General features: G+C 47.9%; 1 protein-coding gene across 6 annotated transcripts in view; it reads left to right on the forward strand.

The window, feature by feature from the left end:
• Positions 1–817: 817 nt before the first annotated feature.
• AZIN2 (antizyme inhibitor 2) overlaps positions 818–24,753 on the forward strand; it is a 34,051-nt gene continuing 10,115 nt past the window's right edge. For 3 of the 6 annotated variants that reach the window (XM_040468383.1, XM_040468374.1, XM_040468393.1), the window contains exons 1-8: positions 818–940; positions 1,602–1,777; positions 3,285–3,458; positions 11,794–11,966; positions 12,974–13,102; positions 13,921–14,086; positions 15,741–15,903; positions 17,106–17,218. In XM_040468383.1, coding sequence (XP_040324317.1) covers positions 1,673–1,777; positions 3,285–3,458; positions 11,794–11,966; positions 12,974–13,102; positions 13,921–14,086; positions 15,741–15,903; positions 17,106–17,218 — 1,023 coding nt within the window. In that variant the 5' untranslated portion in view covers positions 818–940; positions 1,602–1,672. Of the gene's footprint in view, positions 941–1,601; positions 1,778–3,284; positions 3,459–7,685; positions 7,918–11,793; positions 11,967–12,973; positions 13,103–13,920; positions 14,087–15,740; positions 15,904–17,105; positions 17,276–17,872; positions 18,740–19,214; positions 19,334–24,753 lie in introns of those variants that run through there. The other 3 variants (XM_040468411.1, XM_040468421.1, XM_040468400.1) reach the window with 3 other exon arrangements.

The following is a 24,753-nucleotide window of genomic DNA, read 5'->3' on the forward strand; positions in this document are numbered from 1 at the left end:
GTGGGATGAAGGGAGGGATTGCCCTGAGCTGGGAAGGTCACAAGGAGGCTCTCTGAAGACATGTTAGCTGGGTTTTGAGTTGGAGGAATCAGAGAAGATGCTGGAAGAGGTCAATTAAATAAAGAGGATTTTATTAGAAAAGGAGATGACAAGGAGATGACATTTGACCTGGGCGTTGAGGGTTGAGTGAGCAGATCACGAGAGGAGAGGAGAGTGGAGGTCGTCACAGAAAAGATTTCCCGGAGCAAATAGGAAACCTCCTGGCTTCCTGCCCCTCGCTAACATCCAAGATCCAGGATCTAAGCGTCCCACCGCGTAGGCGCTGGGGATTCTGAGGCGGCGGCCCTGCAGTTCCCATTTCCCAGTGTGGGGAGCAGCGAAGCCAGCTCCGCTGGGAGGGCTGAAGCTTACACAGGTTTGCGCAGGGTGGCAGAGAGCAATGCTTTTTGTCGGAATCGACCAATGGGATGGCGGCACCCGGTTGCCAGGGCTACAGAGGGGGCCGAGAGGGGCGGGGCCTGGGCCCAGGGGCGGGGCCCGGGCGGGGCTTATATAAGCGGACGGCAGGCTGAAGGAGGGGCGTGGGGTCGGTGGCTGCTGGGCGGGCGGGGCGCAGGCCGTGCTGCCCGAGCGGGGTGGGGGGGGAGAGGGCGAGCGGAGGCGCCGAGGAACCGATTCACTCGCTGGGGAGACCTATGGGCCGAAGCCGTGTAAATGCGTTTTAAGGCGAGTGCGGGGAGTGGCTCGGGGAGCCTCCGGGAGCGGGCGCCCTCGGCTCCAGTGCTGACCTGTCCCCGGCCCCCTTGCCTCCTTTCAGCAGGGGCCTCGGCTCCGCAACTGCCACTCCTCCTCGGGGTGTTGCACAAGTTTCGAGGTCACCGGCGACCCCCCCTAGCAGCGCGCCTGGCTCTGGCCCCCCCGCGAAGGAGGACCGGGCTTGGTAAGGCGGTGTGGGGGGGGGCGGGTCCTCGGCCCTGCACTCGGGAGGGCTCACCAGGACAGAACCTCAGCCTTCGGCTCCCTCCCGGGAGCCTGCGACCCCCACCCACCATGTGGCCCCATGCACCCTTAGAACCCTAGCACGTCAGGACCAGCCTGGCCCTCCATTTACAAACGTTGAAACTGAGGCTAGGGAGTACCCAATGTCACGCAGCAGAGGGCAGACTCGAACCTAAGCTCTTGCTCTCGGGCTGAGACTCCTTGGTGGGGCCACTCTCTTAGTTGGGCGTGGCCAAGACTGAGGGTCCCCTGAAAGCTTCCCCACTGGAGCTTCTTGGCTTTCCTGTACCCTCTCGTTCTTTCCCTTTTTGCTAAAACCCGAGTTTCATCACTGGAAAGGACCTCCAAAATAATACATTCATTTTACAGTTTGGGAAACTGAGGCTCGGAGAGGCAGTGAATGACACCTAGGCATGTAATGCCTTGTCGCAATACAGGGTTCCTGATCGTCCCCACACTTCCCAGTGAACTCAAGCTCCCCGGGCTTGTGCTGGCGGCGGGTGTGACAGGACTGAGAGCTCTGGCTTGGGGGAGGTCAGAGAGGGCAGCGGAGGGCAACCCCCTCCAGCAGCTCCCTCACTCTACACCTCCCCTCCCTGCAGTGTGTTGCATACTTTCTGAGGCGGCGGCGGGGCGGCGGCTCCATCCAGCCCATCGGCTCCTCCTTCTCGGCATGGCTGGCTACTTGAGCGAAACGGACTTTGTGATGGTGGAGGAGGGCTTCAGCACCCGAGACCTGTTGGAGGAGCTCACTCTGGGGGCCTCACAGGCCACCACGGTGAGCCGCTGGGAGCGGGGGTGGGTCCCCTGTTCCCTGTGCAGGCCCAGCTGCCTTCTCCGAAAGGACTTCTCAGGCCTTCATCTTCCCTCACTTATTTGGTGTTCAGTCCTTGCTGTTGGCCGGAGACGGGCTCATCGTATCCCCATTTCCTTGTCCTTGTCCCCAAACTTTGCCCTTCCTGCCTGCCCTGCCCCGATGAACCACCACCACCACCTACCCAGCCTTCTGGGTCAGAGACCTGGGACTCCTGCTTCCCCCACCCACACCCCTCTCGTTGGCGCCTCACCAAGCTCTGACCACCACCTGTGGTCTTCCGACGCCCTGGCTTTGTAGATCAGGCCTCATCTCTCTAGAGGCCCTCTAACCTCCTCCCTGCCTCATGCTGCCTGCTCCCACTTTATCACGGCCACGCTCAAACTCAGAACTGTTTGGTGGCTCCCCGCGACCAGCAGCGCCAAGCCAGAACTCTCTGTCTTCACAGTCCCTCTCCCAGCTTTCCCCACCACCTATCATGCTCCATCAGAGCCCAACCACTGCTGGTATTTTCCCCAGCGATGCCATGTGCTCTGTTATCGCCCCATTTTCCTGGGCTCTTCCCTCTGCCTGGAATGCCCTTCTGCCGGCCTCTCTCGCTCTGTTTCTGTCCTTCCTCATTACTCACCAGTGTTACTTTTTCCTATTCTCCGGGGCGGATTTTTTATGTCCCTTTCTCCGTGGCTTCCACTGCCTTCTGTGGGAACTCCAGTCGAGTTTATTGAACGGGCTTGTAATTTCTTAAAGGGTTTTTTGTTCTCTTCAAGACCCAAGCCCTGTCTGGTCATCTCTGTCCCTTAGCATGATGTCAGACGCCAAATGGGCTTCAGTAAAAAAGTCTCGCATAAACAGGAAACTGAGTCCCAATGAGGGTTTAAGTGATGCTGTCTCACCCACAGTCTCATTCATGTTCAGCCCTCAGCAAATCTGCTGCCCAGCTCACAGGCACGGGTTGCAGTGCCGTGGAATTAGCTCAAGGCTTCAGCGACCACCTATATGTGGAAGACAGTGGGCTGCAGGCCATAGCTTTGGCCCGCAGGGATTTATCAGATGAATGTGTACACGGTTCCGATACTTTGGAAGCGTGTGCAAAATGCAGTGAGAGCATTAAAGGCAGAATTGCTTTATTGGTTTGGGGGAGGTGGCGTTTGAGCTGAAACTTGAAGGTGGATTGCCTTTTCGGAGAAAGGGTCTTCTGCGTGAAGGGCACGGTGGGAACCAGAGCTTGGAGGTGGGAAAACACTCCAGCGTGCAGCTGGAGCTTGAGCTGTAGCGAGGGGAGGGGCTGGAGCCAGATCACAGAACCCCTGAACGCAGGCTGAGGAGTGTGCCTTCTGTGCAGAGACTTTTAGAGTAGCGTGGCTGTGGCGGAGCCGGGCTCAGGCTCGGGACAGGTACCTGGGAGGACCATAGAGACGGCCCGCAGCAGGAGGGGGCTGAGCGGGGCCTCACATTTACCCTTCTCGTGCAGGGTGATGTTGCTGCCTTCTTCGTGGCCGACCTGGGTGCCGTCGTGAGGAGGCACTTCTGCTTTCTGAAGTGCCTGCCGCGGGTCCGGCCCTTTTACACTGTCAAGTGCAACAGCAGCCCAGGTGTGCTGAAGGTGCTGGCCGAGCTGGGGCTGGGCTTCAGTTGTGCCAACAAGGTGAGACCGTGCCCCCCACTGGCGCACTGCCCCTCGCTGCCTACTCAACACACACAAGGCTGGGCTGCTGCGGGTGGCCCCCCCCCCCCACCCCCCGCCGGGGAAGCAGGGGTGGCCTGCAGTTGGCCCCTGCCCTCTGGGAAGGGCCACCCACTTGGGAGGCGGTTAAGGGATGAGGGAGGGCAAAACAGGCATGGAAGTTCTAAATTGGAACCTTGTGTGTCTCTGGGTAGGTGGGTCACCTTTTCAATGGAGATTTTCAAGCTTCTTGGCCTAGAGCTATACATGGTATAAAATGTTCGATTAAAATGAAACAAAACGGAAACACCTTTTATCATTATTTGTTTGTTTTATAGTCTTATTAATGTGTGACAGTACATTTTCTCAACTAATCCTTCGAGAATTCTGTTGTGTTGCCCATTTTGCTGCCCTTCTAATTCGATTAATGCTGTTGTCTTAATCGCCTCTCGCTGTCTCTAGATTTATTTTGCTTATTTACTATCATTCTCTAGTCGTTGAGACTACGATGTGCTGGTCAGTGTGTAAGTAGGGATGGCAACACAGTGTTGAGCAAGCCAGGCTCCCTTGTCCCAGAGTTGAGGACGCTTAGCTTATCATTTTCATCCTGTTTTTAGTTGATAAAAGCCTTTAAGCTATAAAATTTTCTTCAGAGCATAGCTATGGATATATTTATTCATTCAGCAAATCTTTTTTGAGCAACTCTCATGGGGCCAAGTCCTATTTCAGGTGGGGATTTAGAGAGTGAATGAAACAAACAAAACAAAAAAGGCCCTTCTTTCATGGAACTTGCTTTCTAAAAAACAAGTTCAACAATGAAAATCTATATTATTTTATAAGATGGTCGATGCTACGGGGAAAATTGAGGTGGGGAAGGGAAGTAGGAAATGTTGGGAGGGAGGATTATACTTTTATATAGTTTGGTCAGGGAAGGCTTCACTGACATTTGAATACAGACCTGAGGGAAGCAAAGGGTCAAGCCAGGTGGAGAACTAGGGGAAGAACATTCCAGGCAGAGGGGACAGCAAGTGCAAAGGCCCTGAGGTGAGAGCAAACCCGGTGCGTTGTTGCTTTGTGATGTTGTCATTACTGTTATTTTAAAAATTTTTTTAAATGTTCATTTATTTATTTTGAGGGAGGGGGAGAAGGGCAGAAGGGGCGTGGAGAATCCCAAGCAGGCTCTGCATGGAGCCTGAGGCAGGGCTCGAACTCATGAACTGCAGGAGCTGAAATCAAGAGTCAGACGCTTAACCAACTGAGCCACCCAGGTGCCCCATTACTGCTATTTTTTTAATGGTTAGTAATGATTATTTTTAGGGGAACTCCGTTTAAACCCTTGTCAGCAATATGGCTGGGAATTCATGGATCAGTTCTAGCAGTTTTTTGGTGGAATCTTTTGGGTTTTCCATATGGAGTGTTATGTCATCTGAGAAGAGTGAAAGTTTGACCTCCTCCCGGCCGATTTGGATGCCTTTTATTTCTTTGTGTTGTCTGATTGCTGAGGCTAAGACTTCCAATACTATGTTGAATAACAGTGGCGAGAGTGGACATCCCTGTCTTGTTCCTGACCTTAGGGGGAAAGCTCTCAGTTTTTCCCCAGTGAGGATGATATTAGCGATGGGTCTTTCGTTATACGGCTTTTATGATCTCGAGGTATGATCCTTCTTATCCGTACTTTCTTGAGGGTTTTTTATCAAGAAAGGATGCCTTAGTTTGTCAAATGCTTTCTCTGCATCTATTGAGAGGATCATTTGGTTCGTAGCCTTTCTTTTATTGATGTGATGTATCACATTGATTGATTTCTGGATATTGAACCAGCCCTGCATCCCAGGTACAAATCCCACCTGGTCGTGGTGAATAATTTTTTTTAATGTATTGTTAGATCCGGCTGGCTAATGTCTTGTTGAGGATTTTTGCATCCACGTTCATCAGGGAAATTGGTCTGTAGTTCTCCTTTTTAGTGGGGTCTCTGTCTGGTTTTGGAATCAAGGTAATGCTGGCTTCATAGAATGAGTTTAGAAGTTTTCCTTCCATTTCTATGAACAGCTTCAAGAGAATAGGTGCTAATGCTTCTTTAAATGTTTGTTAGAATTCCCCTGGAAAGCCGTCCAGCCCTGGACTCTTGTTTCTTGGCAGATTTTTTTTTTTAATTTATGAAAAAAAAATTTTTTTAACATTTGTTCATTTTTGAGAGACAGAGTGTGAGTGGGGGAGGGGCAGAGAGAGGGGGAGACACAGAATCCGAAGCAGGCTCCAGGCTCCGAGCTGCCAGCACAGAGCCCAACGCAGGGCTTGAACCCATGAACCACGAGATCATGACCTGAGCCGAAGTCGGGTGCTCAACTGACTGAGCCACCCAGGCGCCCCTGGGAGATTTTTGATTACTAATTCTATTTCTTTACTGGTTATGGGTCTGTTCAAATTTTCTATTTCTTCCTGTTTCAGTTTGGGTAGTTTATATGTTTCTAGAAATTTGTCCATTTCTTCCAGATTGCCCAATCTGTTGGCATATAATTGCTCATAATATTCTCTTATTATTTGTTATTTCTGCAGTATTGGTTGTGATCTCTCCTCTTTCATTCTTGATTTTATTTATTTGGGTCCTTTCCTTGTTCATTGTGATCAAACTAGCTAGTGGTTTATCAATTTTGTTAATTCTTTCAAAGAACCAGCTCCTGGTTTCATTGATCTGTTCTACCATGTTTTTGATTTCTATAGCATTGATTTCTGCTCTAATCTTTATCATTTCCTGTCTTCTGTTCGTTTTGGGTTTTATTTGCTGTTCTTTTTCCAGCTCTTTAAGGTGTAAGGTTAGGTTGTGTATCTGAGACCTTTCTTCCTTCTTTAGGAAGACCTGGATTGCCATATACTTCCCTCTTATGACCGCCTTTGCTGCGTCCCAGAGGTTTTGGGCTGTGGTGTTATCATTTTCATTGGCTTCCATGTGCTTTTCATTTTCCTCTTTAACCTCTTGGTTAGTGAGGAGGATTCTAGAAGGGGACCCTGGAGGAGAAAGAAGGAGAGCTAGCCTGGGCAGGATGACAGGGGTAGGAAGATTCTGGGTGGGAAAGAGGTGTGCACCATGGTGGAACAGTGAGAATGAGAAGGTTAACCTTTATCAAAGACGAGTGTTCATGCTCTTAGTGAGTGATAGCTGAGTCCACCCCTATTGTCACTGCAAAGCCCCTTTGCGTTAGCACTTGCTTTGCACACCTAGTTTCGTGCGTGTGTCACATGAAGGGAGGTGCATGGGGAGAGAGATAGCCATTTTACAGTTGAGGAAACCATCGGCCAGCCACACACAGCTTGCCGGTAGCAGGACCAGGACCTCCCCCTGCAGCACGCTGGGGGCTCTGCTCCCAGAGAGGAGGAAGGGGATCCTTTTCCAGCCTCTCAGTCTAGGGTCAAGGACCTCCTGTGCATCTGGAAACCCAGAGGTGGTACACTGTGCTTGGCCCTCTGGCTCAGGGCCGGCCTCCACAAAGAGCAGGGTTGTGGGGTGTTAGGGCTCAGAAGGATCCTGAAGTCCACAGGGACATTAAAAGCATGTACCGTTGCTGAGTGCTTCTGTCGGGCCAGGCACTTTGCTGAGCGTTTTCTGTAGGTGATCTCATTTTATTATCGCAACAACCCTGTGAGGTAATTATTATTACCCTGATTCTGACAACAGCCCTGTGAGGAAGCATTTCACGTACGGGAAAGGAGGCACAGAGGGTGAGGGACTCACTGGCAAGTGGCCGCTTGTGTAGGGCCAGTGGCAGGGGGGCGGTCTCCGGCTCTCTCACTGCATCTTTCCATTGTCCTTGGGGAGAGGATGGCAGAGCTGGGCCCCAGCTGGTGACCATTGCTTTAGCTAACGCGTGGGCTGGGAGAGGCCAAGGCCCCTCCCCGCAGGCGGGAAGATCACTAGCCTTAGGGTACATTCACTGAGAGGTGGCTCTGGGATGCACAGCTTTTCTTGAAAGGCCAAGGCTGCCCTCTTCTGGTGGGACATCACTAGTGGCTACGCCTGACAGCTCCACGCCTTGGCCAACGTTGACGGAGGGTTGACGGAGGGAGGGCCGGGTGTGAGCAAGGGCCGGGTGTACAGTTATGCAACAGACAGGTCAAGGGCACAGGCCACGCCTCGCATGGGGCTACGGTCCACCCACCCACCTTCTCAAGGACCTTCTGTCACTTCCCCTGCCCCCATCCTGCCTTCTCTTGCAGTCTCTATCAGCATCCTCCCATCTTAAAAAGCCTTCCCGGGACTCCATACCACCCCCCTGCCCGGTCCCATGCTCCCACTTGACGGCCAAACAGAGTTGTCTACACTCGCCTGTCTGCGTGCACCTGGCTCTTTGCTTCAGCACCTGCATCTGAGCCACTGCTTCCCCACTGCCACTGTCACTACTCTGAGGAATCTCCTCTTACCAACGTCCCCAGAGATCTCCAGGATCCAGTAAGCACTTTATTTTCAACATTCACTTTGAATTATTCAAATAACCCGTTGATTCACTTACACACACACGTAGGCCATCAGCTTTATGTCTCCAGAGATAATCACCATTATGAGTTTGAGTTTGGTGGGTATGTGGTAGTTAAAAAAATACTTACAAATATGATCCATAGAAAATATACAAAATATAAAAGATATTTATGTGGTGGGTACTGTGTCTCAATAGCTTTAAACTCAGCAGGTGTTGGAAATCTGTCCATGTTGATGCATTTAGACCTTGTCGGGGACACAGGTCCTCTTATTATCCTGATTCTCAACAGCATTCAGCACAGTGACTGTTTGTTTGTTTTTGTGATGATAACACTTAATGTGAGATCTACCCTCTTAACCAATCTTCAAGGGTACAATACAGTATTCTTAACTATAGGCAGGGTTCTACAGATCTCTAGGACTTAATTCATCTTGCAGGACTGGAACTTTATGCCCACTAAATAGCAATTCCTCATTTGTGACATATTCTTTTTAAAAACACTCAACAGTCACCTATGCTCCCAGTTGTAAAGCCCTCAGCAGCAAATCAATTGATGGGGGACACAGCTCCGTACCTGCCCCACCTCGCACGGGGCGCCTCTGACACCCGACACCCTTCTCCTGTATAGACATGAATTGCGAGGCAAGGTTTGCTGTGATGGGAGTGATGTTATAATCTGTGTCTCGCTCCCCCTCTTCTGGACGCGTTCTTTCTCCTTCCCTCTCCATAGGCCCCAGGTGCCGACTTCCTGCTCTCGAGATGGGAGATTCCTCTGGATTCTGTCTCAGGCTCCCTTTCTCTTGTAAACTCTCCTTCCTCTTATGGAATTTCATCTCCTTCCACGGCCCTAAATACCATCAATGTGCCACCACCTCCCGCATTTTGATCTCCAGCCCAGACCTTCTATCCAGCAGCTGACTTGATACCCCAGGGTGCCCGGAACCCGGGTGTTCAAAGGCGCTCATGATCTCCCCCTTCGAGAAGGGCCCCTCGGCCCGCAGGATGTGGAGTCAGGCATGCCCACATTGCAATCCACCACCACGCTTGCCAGCCCTGCCTCCAGAGCACAACTCCCCCATCTGTTACCTCACCCAGGGCAATGGTGACCGGTCCCTCCAGAATCCTCTGGGCCCTTCCTGAGCCCTGAGTTCATATGGTAGCCAGAGTGATACGCATTTAAACCTTGCATTTAAAATGCAAATCTGACCCTGCCGTTTCCCCTCGTGAAACCCTTCAAACGGATTCCCGATTCCCGTGACTCGCAGGGTTAAATATAAATCCACATCAGCCCACCCCCCTGCAGCCTTATCTTCCCCCACTGCTCTCCCCCTGCCCAGGCCCCCCCAGCGCTCTCTCTTCCTTGACTAGGCCGAGCACATTCCGCCTCAGGACATCTGCACCAGAAACATTCTTTCTTTCCTTTTCCCCCTGGATATGACCTCCTGTGGAGCTCAGCTTAATTTTCTGACCCTCAGAAAAGCTGTCCTTCACTCCTCACACCTGGGTCTCACCATGCCACTTTCCCCAACCTGAAAGCTTTACAGGGTCAGAGACTTTATTTTACTCACCACTTGTTTTCTTTAGCACCAGTCACAGAGGCTGGCATGTTAATAGATAGTCAGCAAACACTTGTCAACTCAGTATTGGGGTTGAATTTTCCGTTACAGTACTGTGGCTAGGAGCTGGTGTAGGCTAAAGTCTGGCAGTCCGGTCTGCTTTGCCACTCGAAAGCTGTGAGACTTTGGACAAGTCACTTAACCTCTCTGAGCCTCTGTCCTCTGTTTCCTGTCTCATAAGATTCCTATGAGGATTAAATGAAAGTGTATATAAAATGTATTTTTTAATGTTTTTATTTATTTTTGAGAGAGAGAGAGAGAGACAGGACATGAGGAGGGGAGGGACAGAGAGAGAGGGAGACAATGAATCTGAAAGCAGCCTCCAGCGTCTGAGCTGTCAGCATAGAACCCAAAGCGGGGCTAGAACTCGTGAACCACAAGATCATGACCTGAGCCGAAGTCAGATGCTCAACCGATTGAGCCACCCAGATGTCCCACGTATATAAAATATTTAATGCAATGACTGGCATATGGTGATCCTTCAATGAGTAACAGTAGTTACTGTTTAAGTATAAATATATATATATATCTAAGTATACACTGTTTAAGTATAATCGAAGCTAAATCACAAGTCCCAAATTGCTACCATTGCTTCTTCTCTTACCTCATGTGGTGAAGCTGGGAGCAAAAACACATTTTCATGTCCACTCAGACTCAGGGTCTTTGAAAGCAAGCTGTGACGGCTGCAACGCCAGCCCTGTCCCACTTTGCTCCTTACTACCTGTGTTTCTGTAGGCAGGTGGAGTCCTCTGAACTCGATTTTGTCCTCTGTAAAATGTGGCCAATAAATACTTCATAGGACAGTTACTGGCATCACATGGGATAAGTCACAGTAGTACCTCGTGCTGAAAAGTTGCTATATTGACATTAGAGTCTTATTATAATTTTTTTTTTTAACTTTTATGTTTGAGGGACAGAGAGAGACAGAGAATGAGCAGGGGAGGGGCAGAGAGAGAGAGAGGGAGACACAGAATCTGTAGCAGGCTCCAGGCTCTGAGCTGTCAGCACGGAGCCCAATGCGGGGCTTGAACCCATGAACTGTGAGATCATGACCTGAGCTGAAGTCAGACGCTTAGCCGACTGAGCCACCCGGGTGCCCTTTGAGTCTTATCAAAAACTCAGAGTGGCTAAAAATGGCCCTGTGCCTGCTATAGCATTTCAGAACTGGCTTCCTCTTGACTTCCTTCCCTTAATCATGGAGAGTCAGACTTGAGTTTGAAAGCTGGCCCTGCCTCCTTGTTGCTGCATAGCCTCTCTGAGTACTAGTTTCTTTCTCTATAGAGTGGATCCAGTGCCCCTCTGATGGGGTTATTCTAAGGGGTAAATAAGATAGTTAATCCAAAGCAAGGGTTGGCAAACCATGGATGGTTACCACATCCAGGCCACTTGCCTGATCTTGTGATGCTTGACTGGGTCACATCCACGCTCATTCACTTATGTATTCTCTCTGGCGGCTTTGCTGTTGAGGAGTTGTCACACAACCTACATGGCCCACGCGGCCTAAACCATTTGCTCACTGGCCCTTTACAGAAAAGGTTTACTAACATCGCATTCGGTGCCTGCTTGTGGTGGGCGCTCAGTGACGATGGCTGCTCTCATCATCATCACTGTCTGCACCATGAATGCAACAATCTCGTGGAACAGTGTTCCGTAAAGGTGAGGAAGACGAGGCCCCTTGGAGACAGGGGCTTGCCAGGGTCCCCCGGCACAGTGGTACGTGCACAGCAGGACTTTGGATGTGGGATGACTTGGTTCGGTGAACTTTCCACCACATCAAGGGATAATCTTTAAACGTTAAATCTGTCAGGAAAATGTGTCAGATGCCTACTGTCAGGGCCGTTATGACTCCATGTCATGTCTTTGTGTGAATTAGGAAATATATCCCTTAAGACAGTTGTGATGAATATACTGATTTTGTCAGGATGAGAGGCCTTACTGCCGGGAAGTTGTAACAAATATATAAATCTACCATGTATCCTCTGCGGATGGGACCTCCCCCCCCTCAACTGCACAGTGTGCTACCTGCATAGCTGGCTGTGGCAGCCTTGCCTGTCCGAGAATGGTGAACCAGCGTGAGTCCCGATTTTCATGTCTCTGTTGTGTGAAAATGAGGCCCCCTTCTTATGGACGTCCCCATGCGTAGCTATGACTTTGCCCCTCGTTTGTGCTTCTTGGCTTCTGTGGGCCCGATGGGCCCTGAGCCTCCTCACCTTCACCTTTGGGACCCCACAGGCAGAGATGGAGTTGGTCCAGCGTATTGGCATCCCCGCCGGTAAGATCATCTACGCCAACCCCTGTAAGCAAATTGCACAGATCAAGTATGCTGCCAAGCATGGGGTCCGGCTGCTGAGCTTTGACAACGAGCTGGAGCTGGCAAAGGTGGTAAAGAGCCACCCCAGTGCCAAGTAAGCCGAGGACCGCTCACGTGGGGGGCTGGGCCGAGTGTGAGGACAGCGGGCATGGGCGGGGTAGAGGTGGAGCAGAGGACCCTGCCCTGGACCTGGCCACACTCACGGGAGGCTGGGGTGGGCACTCCCGGACTGGACCCAGCATGCCAGGGCCTGACGAGGACAAAGGCAAGAATAACCATTACAGCCCGAGCAGAGAAAAGCCCACAGTATTATGGAGGTCAAAGTCGCGGGCCGAGAGCAACAGGGGGTGGTCAGGAAAGCTGCGCCAAGGAGGTGGCATTTGAGGTGCGCCTGAGGGGTGAAAAGAACTAGGAGGGCGCACAGACAGTGCATCAGAGTGAACTGCTGAAGCAAGGAACTCAAGGAGGTCGGAAACAGCAGGGGGCGTTTGAGACATAAGCAGGAATTTGGTGTGGCTGGAACATACCATGTGTGCAGGGCGAGGGCAACAGTGCGTGTTGGTCAACACGGTCACAGGGCAGGGGCCTGGTGCAAACGGGCTCTGGCAGGGGTCAGGGCTGGACATTCTGCTCGGGCTGTGGCTTGCACGTGGTCACTTGACACCCTGGGGATTCCAGGGAGGGCCTCCTCAGAATGATGGGGAGGCCAGGTGGCTGGACCACTGTGGTTCACCCAAAGCAGCTTTCGTTTTGTCTGTTTTACATGATATTGGGGTTCTCAATAAGACTGTGTTTAAAAAGTGGTGCCTCTCATGCAAGAAAAGTTGGAAAAGTCTGGCTGGTGTGGAGGCTGGTTGAAGAGGTGTAGCTTCTGGAGAGGACTGAGGAAGTCAGGACCAGGGCAGGGGCCTAGGGATGGGCCCAGGGACGTTCAGAGAATGGACTTGACAGGCCCTGGAGGCTGACCGGCAGTGCAGGGACATGAAGGGGTCAGGGACCTGTGGGGCGGGCAGCTCTGAGTTTACACCCCTTTTCTTGGAGAGGACGTGGCTGGGGTAGGGGGAGATGGGGTCCACCCGGCAGAGGTGCCTGTCTCCTCAGGATGGTTCTGCACATCGCTGCTGAGGACTCCCCGAGCCGCCTGAGCTTCAAGTTTGGGGCGTTGCTGAAATCCTGCAGACACCTGCTTGAAAATGCCAAGAGGAGCCACATGGAGGTGGTGGGTGTGAGGTGAGTACCTGGAGGCCCCACCACCCCTGCCGGGCCCGCTGCCCCTTTCCCAGGAATTAATCAACTCTGTACGAGAGCCCCCTCAGGGCCTCCAAAGGAGGCCATCGAGTCCTGCCATCAGAGGCACAGAGTCCTCAGGCCACAGGCCTAGAGTCCTGCCATCGGAGACTTTCCTCTCTTTGGAAAGAAGGTTTGGAGTGTCCCGCTGACTCAACCCCATGGTCCCCACAAGGTCTTGTCCTTGGAGGTTCCCGGAGAGACCTGTCTTTGCAGGAGTTAGACCAGCCTGTAGGCCAAAGGTTATGCAGCCACATCTTTGCTGTGCCTCTTTTCTTGCAGGGATATGGAAGAAGTCATAATAAAGGCCTAACAGTATAGTTTTCATTGATCCTGTGCTTAGGATATGCCAGGCACTGTGCTAAATGCTTCAGGTACATTATCCCACAGCCCTGTGGGATCTTATCCCCACTTTATAGATGGGGAAACTAAAGCACAGGCAGGCTACACCACTGACAGGTACATACAGACCTGGCTGACGGTAGGGCCCCGGTCCTCATCCCAGAAGGCTCAGCCCCAGTGGCAGCACAAAGGGATGGGAGGGACACCAAATACCAGTGGACCTTAGATCTGGTCTCTTGTCCACTCCTTACTTGCCACAAGACCCTTGGCAATGCATTTAACCTTTGAGACCCTCAGTCACTACATCTGTAGAATGGGCACAGTGTCCAATGTGCCTGTCCAGGGTTGCTCCTGGCTGGGGCTGAGCTGGTGGCACCTGGGGCCCTGCACGTAAGCCAAGTCTCTTCCTCCCTCCTCAGTTTTCACGTTGGCACTGGCTGTCCTGACCTTCAGGCCTACACTCAGTCCATCGCAGACGCCCGGCTTGTGTTTGAAATGGGCACTGAGCTGGGCCACAGGATGCACATCCTGGACCTTGGTGGTGGCTTCCCTGGATTGGAGGGGGCCAAAGTGAGATTCGAAGAGGTAATCCTGGGGTCAGAAGTGTGGTACTGGGCTCTGTGGGGGGTGGGGGGTGTGTACTGGGCACTGTGAGTGGGTCCTATGTGCTGCATACTGTGCTTGGTGCTTTACCTGGATTATCTTTTTTTAAATGTTTATTTATTGAGAGAGAGAGAGAGAAAGAGCAAGCACGTGAGTGGGGAAGGGTCGGAGAGAGAGGGAGACAGAGAATCCTAAGCAGGTTCTTCGCTGTCAGTGCAAAGTCTGATGCTTAACCTACTGAGCCACCTAGGAGCCCCTGAACTATCTTATTATTAGCCCTGTGTTACAGCTGAGCAAACTGAGGTTCTTGGAGGTTATGTCACTTTCTGAGTCCCAGCTCTGCTTGTCTCTAGCCCATGCACAAATTTGAAGCTTAACCAGTGTTATTTGCTAAGTCCTAAAACTCTTTGAGGGCCTGGTACGCTCTGTTCTCCCTTGGGTGAGCTGATGAGAAATCAAAGGGGAGGGCGGGAAAAGGAAAAGCCCACCTTCTGTGTACTCCTCTCAAGATGAAATCAAGAAAAATGTGTCACCGCAATCCCCACTCTAACCACTAGGGGTCGTTCTCCTTAGTAAGAGCCTGGTCCTGGAATATCCACATCCAGGGACTGACCCTAAGAAAATAACCCCTGATGGACACAAAGAGCTTCAAGGATGAGCATTATTGCGGTGTTCATAACAAAAGTCCAGTGGACTTTCCTGGTCCATCTAACACTGGGGAATTGGTTAAATTATGAAACATTTGTATGACTTACCCACTGAGGTCATTCACAGAATCTGTTGAGTAAAAGGTTATGAAATATATATATATATATATATATATATATACACACACACACACACACACACACATATATATACACATATATATGTATACATATACATATATATGTATGTATATATATATATATATATATAGCCCTATTATGTTTATAATAAAAATGGCATTTGTATGAAAGAGAAAAAAAAGAAAGGGACTACTCCAAAAAGTTAACAATCATTAACAATCTGCATGATAGAATTAAGGGTGGTTTTGATCTTTTTTCTTCTCTTTATTTTCTGTGGAAAAAAAAAAACACGTGTCTTTTAACAGATTGGTCATTTATAAAAGAAAGTTCCATATCAGGGCTTCTGGAATCTGAGAATACCTCCTCCCATAATGTAGGCGTTGAGGAAGTTGACTTACATGAGTATAAGAGTCTCGACCCAGCTCTCTTTGCCTCCTACCTTCTTGGCCAATTGTCTGCAGTCCCCAGCTGGGAACTTAGCAGCTGCCAAGTCCTTCTTTCTGAAATCAAAGAAGCTTTCAAGAAATAGACTTGGAAGGGTGCCTGGATGGTTCAGTCAGTTAAGTGTCTGACTCTTGATTTTGTCTCAGGTCATGATCTTAGGGTTTGTGGGATTGAGCCCTGTGTTGGTCTCTGCACTGACAGCATGGAGCCTGCTTGGGATTTTCACTCTGTCTCTCTCTGCCCCTCCTCTGCTCGTTCTCTATCTCTCAAAATAAATAAACTTTAAAAAAAGAGAAAAAGCTGTTAAAAAAAAAAAAAGAAATACACTTGGAGCTATAGCAAGTCCTTAGTACGTAAACCCCACATTTCAAATATGTAATTGTCTCCCATCCCCCTACCACCAGATTTGTTCTGTGATCAACTCAGCCTTGGACCTGTACTTCCCAGAGGGATGTGGTGTGGACATCCTTGCGGAGCTGGGGCGCTACTATGTGACTTCGGCCTTCACCTTGGCAGTCAGCATCATCGCTAAGAAGGAGGTTCTTTTGGACCAGCCTGGCAGGGAGGGTAGGTGCCAGGTGGGCAGCACAGCCCCATTTTTTCCTCAAGCTAGGGACAGTGGCTGGCCGAGCAAGGTCTGGTTTTAGGGAATGGGGAATTTGAAGGATGGATCCTTGCTTTAGGGAAACTTACAACCAAGTCCTTTCTTACCTCCAAGATACTTATTATTGTTTCTTCCTATGCATGTTTATATCTTGTGAAGATTGAGATCAAAACAACCTCAGGGAGAATAGATACTTTACTAACCCATTGTACAGATGAGAAAATTGAGAGCCAAAGAGAATACAAGTGAATTGCTTAATAGGAAAAAGTAAAGCCTGCATTCGACCTCATGTCTGTCTCCTCTCCAAAGTACAGACTCTTACTCATCCTAGTGATTCTCATAACATAATGAAAATAATTAATAACAACTTATATTTGTCTAAGTCTAGTTATAGATGACAGAGCATAGGCATAGAAAGGTTGAGTCACTAGCCCAAAGTCACACAGCTGGTAAGGGGCAGTGCCTGGATTCAAGTGCAGGCTGGACTGACTCATGGTTCTCTGCCCACACTGCAACATCAGCACTCATCTTTGCCTTTTCAGATAGATCAATTCTCCCGTCAGCCTCTTGAGCGAGTGGGGTCAGGGACTCTGACCTTGGGGTTTTGTCTTCTGCTCTAGGACCCCAGGCAAGAGAGCTGAGGTCTGTGTGTCTTCCCCTGAGAATCCATTTGGCAGGGTGGTGGGCTCCAGTAGAAGGTCTTCTGTGTGTGTGTGTGTACCTGTGTGTGTATGTGTGTAGAGACGACATTCTTCTACTTCCTTTATAAATCTGGGTGATTGCCGTATCTAATCCAGCCAGGAGACCTGGTTTCTCATTTCAGCTCATGCACTTGCCCCATCGTGTGTCTCTGAGCAAGTGGCTTAACATCTTGGGGTATTGAGTTTGGTTGGGCTGCTCTTTTGCCTTTGCTGGGCATCCAGGGGCTCAGATGCAGGCAGGAAGTATGTCCTGGGCAGGGTTGCTCAGCTGCAAGGGTGAGTGTGCACAACATGAACCTCATGTCATAGGAGGAGGCAGGACCCACCCCATAGTTGAGGAAGGGGCAACCTTTTTGCTTCAGTTACCTATCATCCTTGCTGAGCCTACCATTGTGCCAGTTCCCCAGCCCCAGCCCCCCTCACACTGCTGCTTGTACTTCCCCTGACCCCTCCCCTCCCCACAGAGGAAAGCGGTTCCACCCCCAAGACCATCGTGTACCACCTCGGTGAGGGCGTGTATGGAATCTTCAACTCAGTCTTGTTTGACAACACCTGCCCTACCCCCATCCTACAGAAGGTGAGCCTACCCCACGTGGGCCTGTTTTCAGTTGTGTGTGTGTGTGTGTGTGTGTGTGTTTAAATAACATTTTGGGGGTGTTTTTATTTAATTTTTAAAAAGTAAAACATTCATTATAGAAGATAGTGGGATGAAGAAGATTATCATCCATAATCCTACCATGTAGAGATAGACGCTTTGAACATTAGATTTTTCAGTCTTTAAAAAATGTATTATACTTAAAAAAATAAAGTTGGATTGTATTGTTTTGTAACTGCTTTTTTTCCCACTCAATATGGGGTATAGCTCTTTCCATACCATTAGCTAATCATTGACAACATGCTTTTTGAAGACTACGTAGTATTTTAACTAATCTAACCCTAGTGGTTTGGTTTCCTGTTTTTGAGCACTGCAAATATATCTTGACATCCATCTCTGATCAAGCCCTGGAGTGAATTTCTAGAAGTAAAAAGAAACAGTTCGTCTTTAATGGGTTTTTCTAGGCTAACAAGGGAATAGGAATGGACAAAGAGGGGGAAGACAATCAGGCACACCGTTGTATTTTTGTCTATGTAGCCCCTTTTCTGGAAGGGAACTCAAGTGCCTAACCAGCACCTAGACCATCATGAGTGCTCAGTGTGTTTTTGTTTTGCTCTCTCTTTCCATCCTGTCTAGTTTCTCAAGACCCACTCAGATGTCAGCTCCTCTTTGTAGCTCCTCCTGCCCCTCGTCTATCACAGGCAGAAGGAGCCCTCCTACCTCCAGGTGCCCAGGCCACAACTTGATTACATCCTCATTCTGTAGCTGGGTTGTTAAATGTGGTTTCCTCCGGCTAGTCTGAGTAAGCCTCCCTGATGTGCTCAGGAATTCACTTTTCCACTGTGACGCACTAGCCCTGCCTGCATTCTTGTGGTTTCCCACATCCTTCTGCACTGAGAAAGAACCAGGCTGGCCTCGGGCAGCCATGCCCCGCGTCATACAGGAGGGTGGCAGCTGCTTCTCAGTTCCTGTCTCCCTTAGATCCCCTCCGCCTTCCAGTGCACCTCTTTCTGGTCCATGCAGTCCCTGATCCACTCCCCATTCCCTTCAGCTCCTCAGATGAACGAGTGGGCCCAGCCCACTACCACACCCCCCATCCAGAGTCTCTGTTTTGATTAATCTCCAGTTGGTGTTGCTGTCTCAGGCCCCACGATGTTACTGATCCTCTTTGTGGTCTGTCCTGTTTCTCCTCTGGATGATGTTGAAGTTTCTTCCTTTGGGCTGTCAACCACTTACCAGGTCCAGCCATGTGACCAGATGCGGGGTCGGGCCCCAGTCTGGTGGTGGAGACAGATGACAGCACACATAATAAGTTAGCTACAATTGTGTTGGAGTGTGTCAGAGGGACCCAGGATGGCTGGGGGTTTCTGTACCTTCTTCCCCAAGGAAGATCCCCTTCACTAGTCAGGATGGCAGCTTTGCATCCCTGCTCTTTGTTCCCCAGGACTTTGTGTTTGGACCTCACGTACAGAAAGTCGCATTAAACATAAATCTTGGTTCAAATTATACTTCTCATCACTGGAGCCTACTTGGCCCTTTTTTGTTTGCTTGCTTCCTTTCTTTTTAAAAATTAAATAAGGGGCGCCTGGGTGGCTTAGTCTGTTAAGCATCTTACTCTTGATTTCAGCTCAGGTCATGATCATGGTCATGATCAGCATTAGGTCATGGTTCGTAGGTTCGAACCCCACAACAGATTCTGTGCTGATGGTGTGGAGCCTGCTTGGGATTCTCTCTCCTCCCCGCCCCCTCTGCTCCTCCCCAACTTGCAGGCACGTTCGCGCGCGCACACACACACACACACACACACACACACACAAACACACTTTCTCTTTCTCTCAAAATAAAAGACATGAACAAAATGAAGAATTTAATAAATATTTGAGTGCTCTCAGTATGCAAAGCACTATGCTGAGGCCTGCACAGAATAGTAGGTGAGAAAAAAAGGTCTATGCTTTGGAAATACAATTCTGCTGGGTAGGGGTGTGTGTGTGTGATTAGTACCTAGGCTACAACAGTGTCATGAGAAAAGTACAGAAAACTACAGAACAGGTATTATTGGAATTTTTAAAAATAGATTTTAGTATATATCTTTAAAAGGAAAAGACTTTTGGGGCACCCTGGGTGGCTCGTCAGTTAAGTGTCCAACTTCGGCTCAGGTCATTATCTCGCAGTTTGTGGGTTCAAGCCCTGTGTCGGGCTCTGTGCTGGTAGCTGGGAGCCTGGAGCCTGCTTCGGATTCTGTGCCTCCCTCTCTCTCTGCCCCTCTCCTGCTTGCACTCTGTCTCTTCCTTTCAAAAATAAATAAACATTAAAATTTTTTTTTAATTTTTAAAGGAAAAGACTTTAGAAAAATCATAATGTCATTATCAAATTAGAAATGAACAATTCCATAGTATCCCCTATCATCTTGCCTCATAGATGGGTTTTCTAGTTGATTTGCTGAAATCAGCAGCCAAAAAAGGTTCACATACTATATGTGGTTGAATTGTCTCTCTACTATCCTATTAGTCTCGCCAACATTTTTTTTTTATTCTTTATTTGTTGATGAAACTGACTAAAACTGGCCCTAAAATTTCCTGCATTCTGGATTTTCCTGATTGGTGAATTCTCTGGATCCCTTCACTGTTATTGAATACGTTATACCGTGCCTTGTGTTTCTTTGATACTAGGTCGTTAGATTGAATGGTTTCATTAGATTCCCAATCAGTTTTGGGGTAAAAATGTTTCATGGGAGAACTTGTCTCTGTAGTATAATACAAAGTGTATTACTTTCTTTTTAGTGTAATAAGCATTCTTACCATTTTGCCACCTCATTCCTTTGTCTCCTCTCATGCAAAGTACCCATGTGTTGACTCATGTGTTACCATTTTTTCATATAGGTTTTTCTTTTTTTAATATAGTTTTTTTTCTATTGTAGTAAGAACACTTAACATAAACATCTTGTAACAGACGTTTAAGTGTATAATACAGTCCTATTATCTATAGGCACAGCAGGTCTCTAGAATTTGTCCATCTTACAGAGCTGAAATTTTATGTCCATTGATTACCAACTTCCCATTTCCCCTCCCATCACCCCTGGCAACCATGTTTCTATTCTTTGTTTCCGTGAGTTTGACTATTAGATACCTCGTATAAATGCAGTTGTGCAGTATCTGTCCTTCTGTGACTATTTCAGTTGACATAACATCCTTAACGTCCATTCACGTTGTTGTATATTGCAGGATTTCCTTCTTTTATGAGGCCGATAATATTCCATTGGATATATGTATATACAGCATTTTTTTTTAAATTTTTTTTTCAACATTTATTTATTTTTGGGACAGAGAGAGACAGAGCATGAACGGGGGAGGGGCAGAGAGAGAGGAAGACACAGAATCGGAAACAGGCTCCAGGCTCCGAGCCATCAGCCCAGAGCCCGACGCAGGGCTCGAACTCACGGACCACGAGATCGTGACCTGGCTGAAGTCGGACGCTTAACCGACTGCGCCACCCAGGCGCCCCTATACAGCATTTTTTAATTCATTCGTCTGTCAATGGACATTTAGGTCTTGGCAGTTGTTAATAGTGCTGCAGTAAACATGAGAGCTAATACCTCTTAAAGACCCTGATTTAAATTCTTTTGGATAAATACCCAGAAGTAGGATTGCTGTGTCTCACCATAGTTCTATTTTTATTTTTTTAAGTTTATTTATTTTGAGAGAGGGAGAGAGAGAGAGAGAGAGAGAACGGGGTAGGGGTAGAGAGAGAGGGAGAGAGAGAATCCCAGGCAGGCTCCAGCTGTCAGCACAGAGCCCAGTTTGGGGCTTGGTCTCACAAACTGTGCAATCATGACCTGAGCCAAAATCAAGGGTCGGACCTTAAATGACGGAGCCACCCAGGTGCCCCAGGTGGAATTTTAATGTATAGACATTTTAAGCATTCATTGAGTGGTCTAAAATGACATATATTTAGGGTTAAAGATACGACTTAATAAATGTGAATTGGCACTTTATAAATGCAAGCTATAGTTGGGTGCGGAGAGGGGCCCAGATGAGGTAAGTACCACAGAAGTTTTATAAGAATCTTGGGAACCAAAATTCAGGGTACAAGCTTCAGTCACCCCCACTCTACCTGAAGACCCTCTCTCTGTTGACATGATTGGGCTTTCTTAATTGCCATTGTATTTTATTCTAGTGTTTTATGGTTAAAAAAGCAGGACTCTTGGGGCGCCTGGGTGGCGCAGTCGGTTAAGTGTCCGACTTCAGCCAGGTCACGATCTCGCGGTCCGTGAGTTCGAGCCCTGCGTCAGGCTCTGGGCTGATGGCTCAGAGCCTGGAGCCTGTTTCCGATTCTGTGTCTCCCTCTCTCTGGCCCTCCCCCGTTCATGCTCTGTCTCTCTCTGTCCCAAAAATAAATAAACGTTGAAAAAAAAAATTAAAAAAAAAAAAAAGCAGGACTCTGTCTTGAGTGTATTGCAATAGCATTTGTCAAGTGTGGATCTGGTTAGTTTTTATCTTAAAAATCCTTAAGTAATGATTCCTAATGCTTTTTTTAAATTACTCTTTGCCATACTATACACTAGTTTTATTTTTTTTTCAACTATGTCTTGTCTTTATCCTGACCTTTTGATAATTTTTTTCCTTGTTCAGCCTATTCCGTAGTGTTTTGACAATAGCTTTGTACTGTGTTTAGAAAACCAGCAGGGTGCCTTCTATTTCCAGCAACGTGGTAGTCTAGATACTCTCAACAGCCGCCCCACTGACAACAAAGAAAACGGTATCCTGACTTACAAGAAAGCAGGGGATCCTTCAGAGGTCAAAATTAAATGAAAGCAGGCATCTCCACTTAGAGTGAAAGCCAGTCTAGTTTCCACCCACTAACCAGAGAGATCCTTTAAAAATGTAAGTCAAATCACGTCTAGTTTTATTAAAACTGCCTAAAACCCTACTCTGGTTCCCATCCTGCTTCAGATTAAAGCCAAAGCCTTCCAGGGGCTTCTAAGGCCCTCTGTGACCCGCCCTGTCTCTTCTCTGATCCCCTCCCTCACCACTCTCTGGTTTTGCTCATCCCATTGCAGTGACCGCAGCCTCCTTGCAGTTCGTCAAAACTCCCCCAGGCACATTCCTGCCTTAGCACCTTTGCACCTGCTCTTCTGCCCGTATCGCCTTTCTTCTAAGTACCACATGGGCTCACTCTTTTACCTCCTTTCCATCTTTGCCCAAAGGTCATCTTCTCAGTGAGACCTTACGCTTTATATAAAACTGCAACCTGCCCCTCCCCCACTCTGTTCTTTCTTTTATTTCATATCATTTATTATCTCCCAATATACTATATAATTTACTTCTTTATTTTGTTGTTTGCCTCCCTCCTGCTAGACTGTAAACCCCATAGGACAAGGACTTTGTCTATTTTGTTTGCCAGTGTGTCCCAAGCACATAAAATAGTGACTATTCAAATATGAGTCAAATGAATTAATTAACCTAGAGAGAAAACCTAACTCTGAAACTGGTTTCTCTCTGGGAGTGTATGCTGAATCCTTGTAGCATTGATCTTCAGTTTTGATAGCTGCATGGGTTCCTAGGGACTTAGTCAGGATGGGGAATCTGATAGGATCCCTCACATAAAGCTGTAGACCCCCCAAAAGTACATCATCATCAGTGTAAGGGTAAACCAGAAAACACGTGTCCCACAGAGGAGGCCAGCAAAAACAACAACAACAACAACAACAACAACAACAACAACAACAACAAAAACATGTCTTTTTGACCTTGGTAGTGGTTGGAAGAGGGTACAAAATTAAGAATTTACAGCCATAAGCCAGCCTTTTCCTGGCTTTGTTGCCCAAATTCATATTGTCTGATGTGTTGTCTGATAAACCTCAAGGCTAGAATTTATTTTATCTTGCAGAAGCAAACACAACTTCTCTCTGCAGTAGAAATATTCAGCCTAGGCTTCTAAGAATTCTCACAAGTGCCAAAGTACATGAGCTCACATTAAAAAAATCACAAAACACAAAGAAATAGGTCACCCTGAAGGAAAGCCAGCAGAAGTCACAGACAGCAGAATCAGTCCTGCAATTATTTCATGTATTAGAATTATCATATGTTAAAGATAAAACAAAATATTTACAATGTTTAAAGAAATAAGAAACTGAAAATTACATCAAAGAATAAGCAAATATAAAAATATTATGTAACAGATTTTAAAAGGATTAAATAGAACTTCTAAAAATGAAAAGTATGAAAATTGCAATAGTGCACAGAGTAAGCAAAGCTATTAGAGACAGTTGAAGAGAGGATTAGAGAATGGGAAGACAGAGCTAAAGAAATTATGCCAATGTAGCACAAAGACATGGAGACAGAAAATAAGAAAGGCACAGGAAGTGGCAGATAGAGTGAGAAGGCATAATGTCTGAACTATAATCATAGTTTCAGGAAGAGATTGCATGAGGACACAGAAACCACACCAGTAATTTGAACAGGGAAATTTTAATATAAAGAATTGTCAACATTTAAATATGGTTAATTACTAAAAGGGTCAAAAGCAGTTACTACCACTGGTAAGAGAGAGTGAAGAAGGAAGCAACTCAGAGGAGGGCTCCCCTTCCAAGGCTGAGGTTGAAACCTTTGAAGAAAGGCTGTGACTGTCACAGAGACATGCAGCCTGCCAGTGACAAAGAAACTTGTCAGAGGGTGCCCACCACAACTGACTCATAGGGGCAGCCTGCTGCCGAGTGGAGAGGAAACTTGCTGGAGGGTGTGGGCCAAGGTTGAACTGTGAAGGCCACTGAGGTAAGAACTACCAGACCCTCATATGCTGAGCCATAGGGGGCCACAAAGAAAAACAGCATACTAAAAGAGGAAAAGTCTTTTCTTCCCGATCTTGCCAGCAACCTCTGTTGACAAAGCCTAACTTAGAGCTACCTGGCAAATAAGGAAAGTCTATAGCGTTCAGCTCCAGTACCACAAAGCAAGGCAAAGAAGGGTGGATTGGGGGCTGAGAGGTAAAAAGTTAATAACTGGCAGAGAGTCAATAGACTGGGAGAGAGTAAGACCTATCTTCAGATTTAGGAAATCCAAACAAATCCCAAACGTTAGTGAGACTGAATACTATGGACAAAGAGAAGATCTTAAAACTAGTGAGAGAATTGAGACAGATAGAAGACTACCCGTAGAATAATGACAGACTTACAGCTTATTTTTCTCCCATAACAATGGAAGGAGGAGATCCTGGGGTAGCGGCCTTAATGTACCAACCTAGAATTTTGTATCCAGCAAAATTGCTTTTCAAGAAAGAGTATGGAATGTAGGCATTTTCAGACAAAGCAAATACTGAGAGACACACCTTCACAAACAGAAGTTCTAAAGGTTATACTCCAGGCATAAGGAAAATGACTCCAGATGGATGGTCTGAGTTGCAAGAAGGAATGGTGACCAAAGACAGCTAAATATTTGGGTATATCCAAAGGATCATTCACTGTCACCACCACCCCAACAATAACAGTTAATTTGTGGGGTTGAAAATAGGTTTCAGGTGTG

Source organism: Herpailurus yagouaroundi, unplaced genomic scaffold (genome assembly GCF_014898765.1).
Source record: "Herpailurus yagouaroundi ecotype Mexico unplaced genomic scaffold, PumYag 77, whole genome shotgun sequence".
NCBI lineage: Eukaryota > Metazoa > Chordata > Mammalia > Carnivora > Felidae > Herpailurus > Herpailurus yagouaroundi.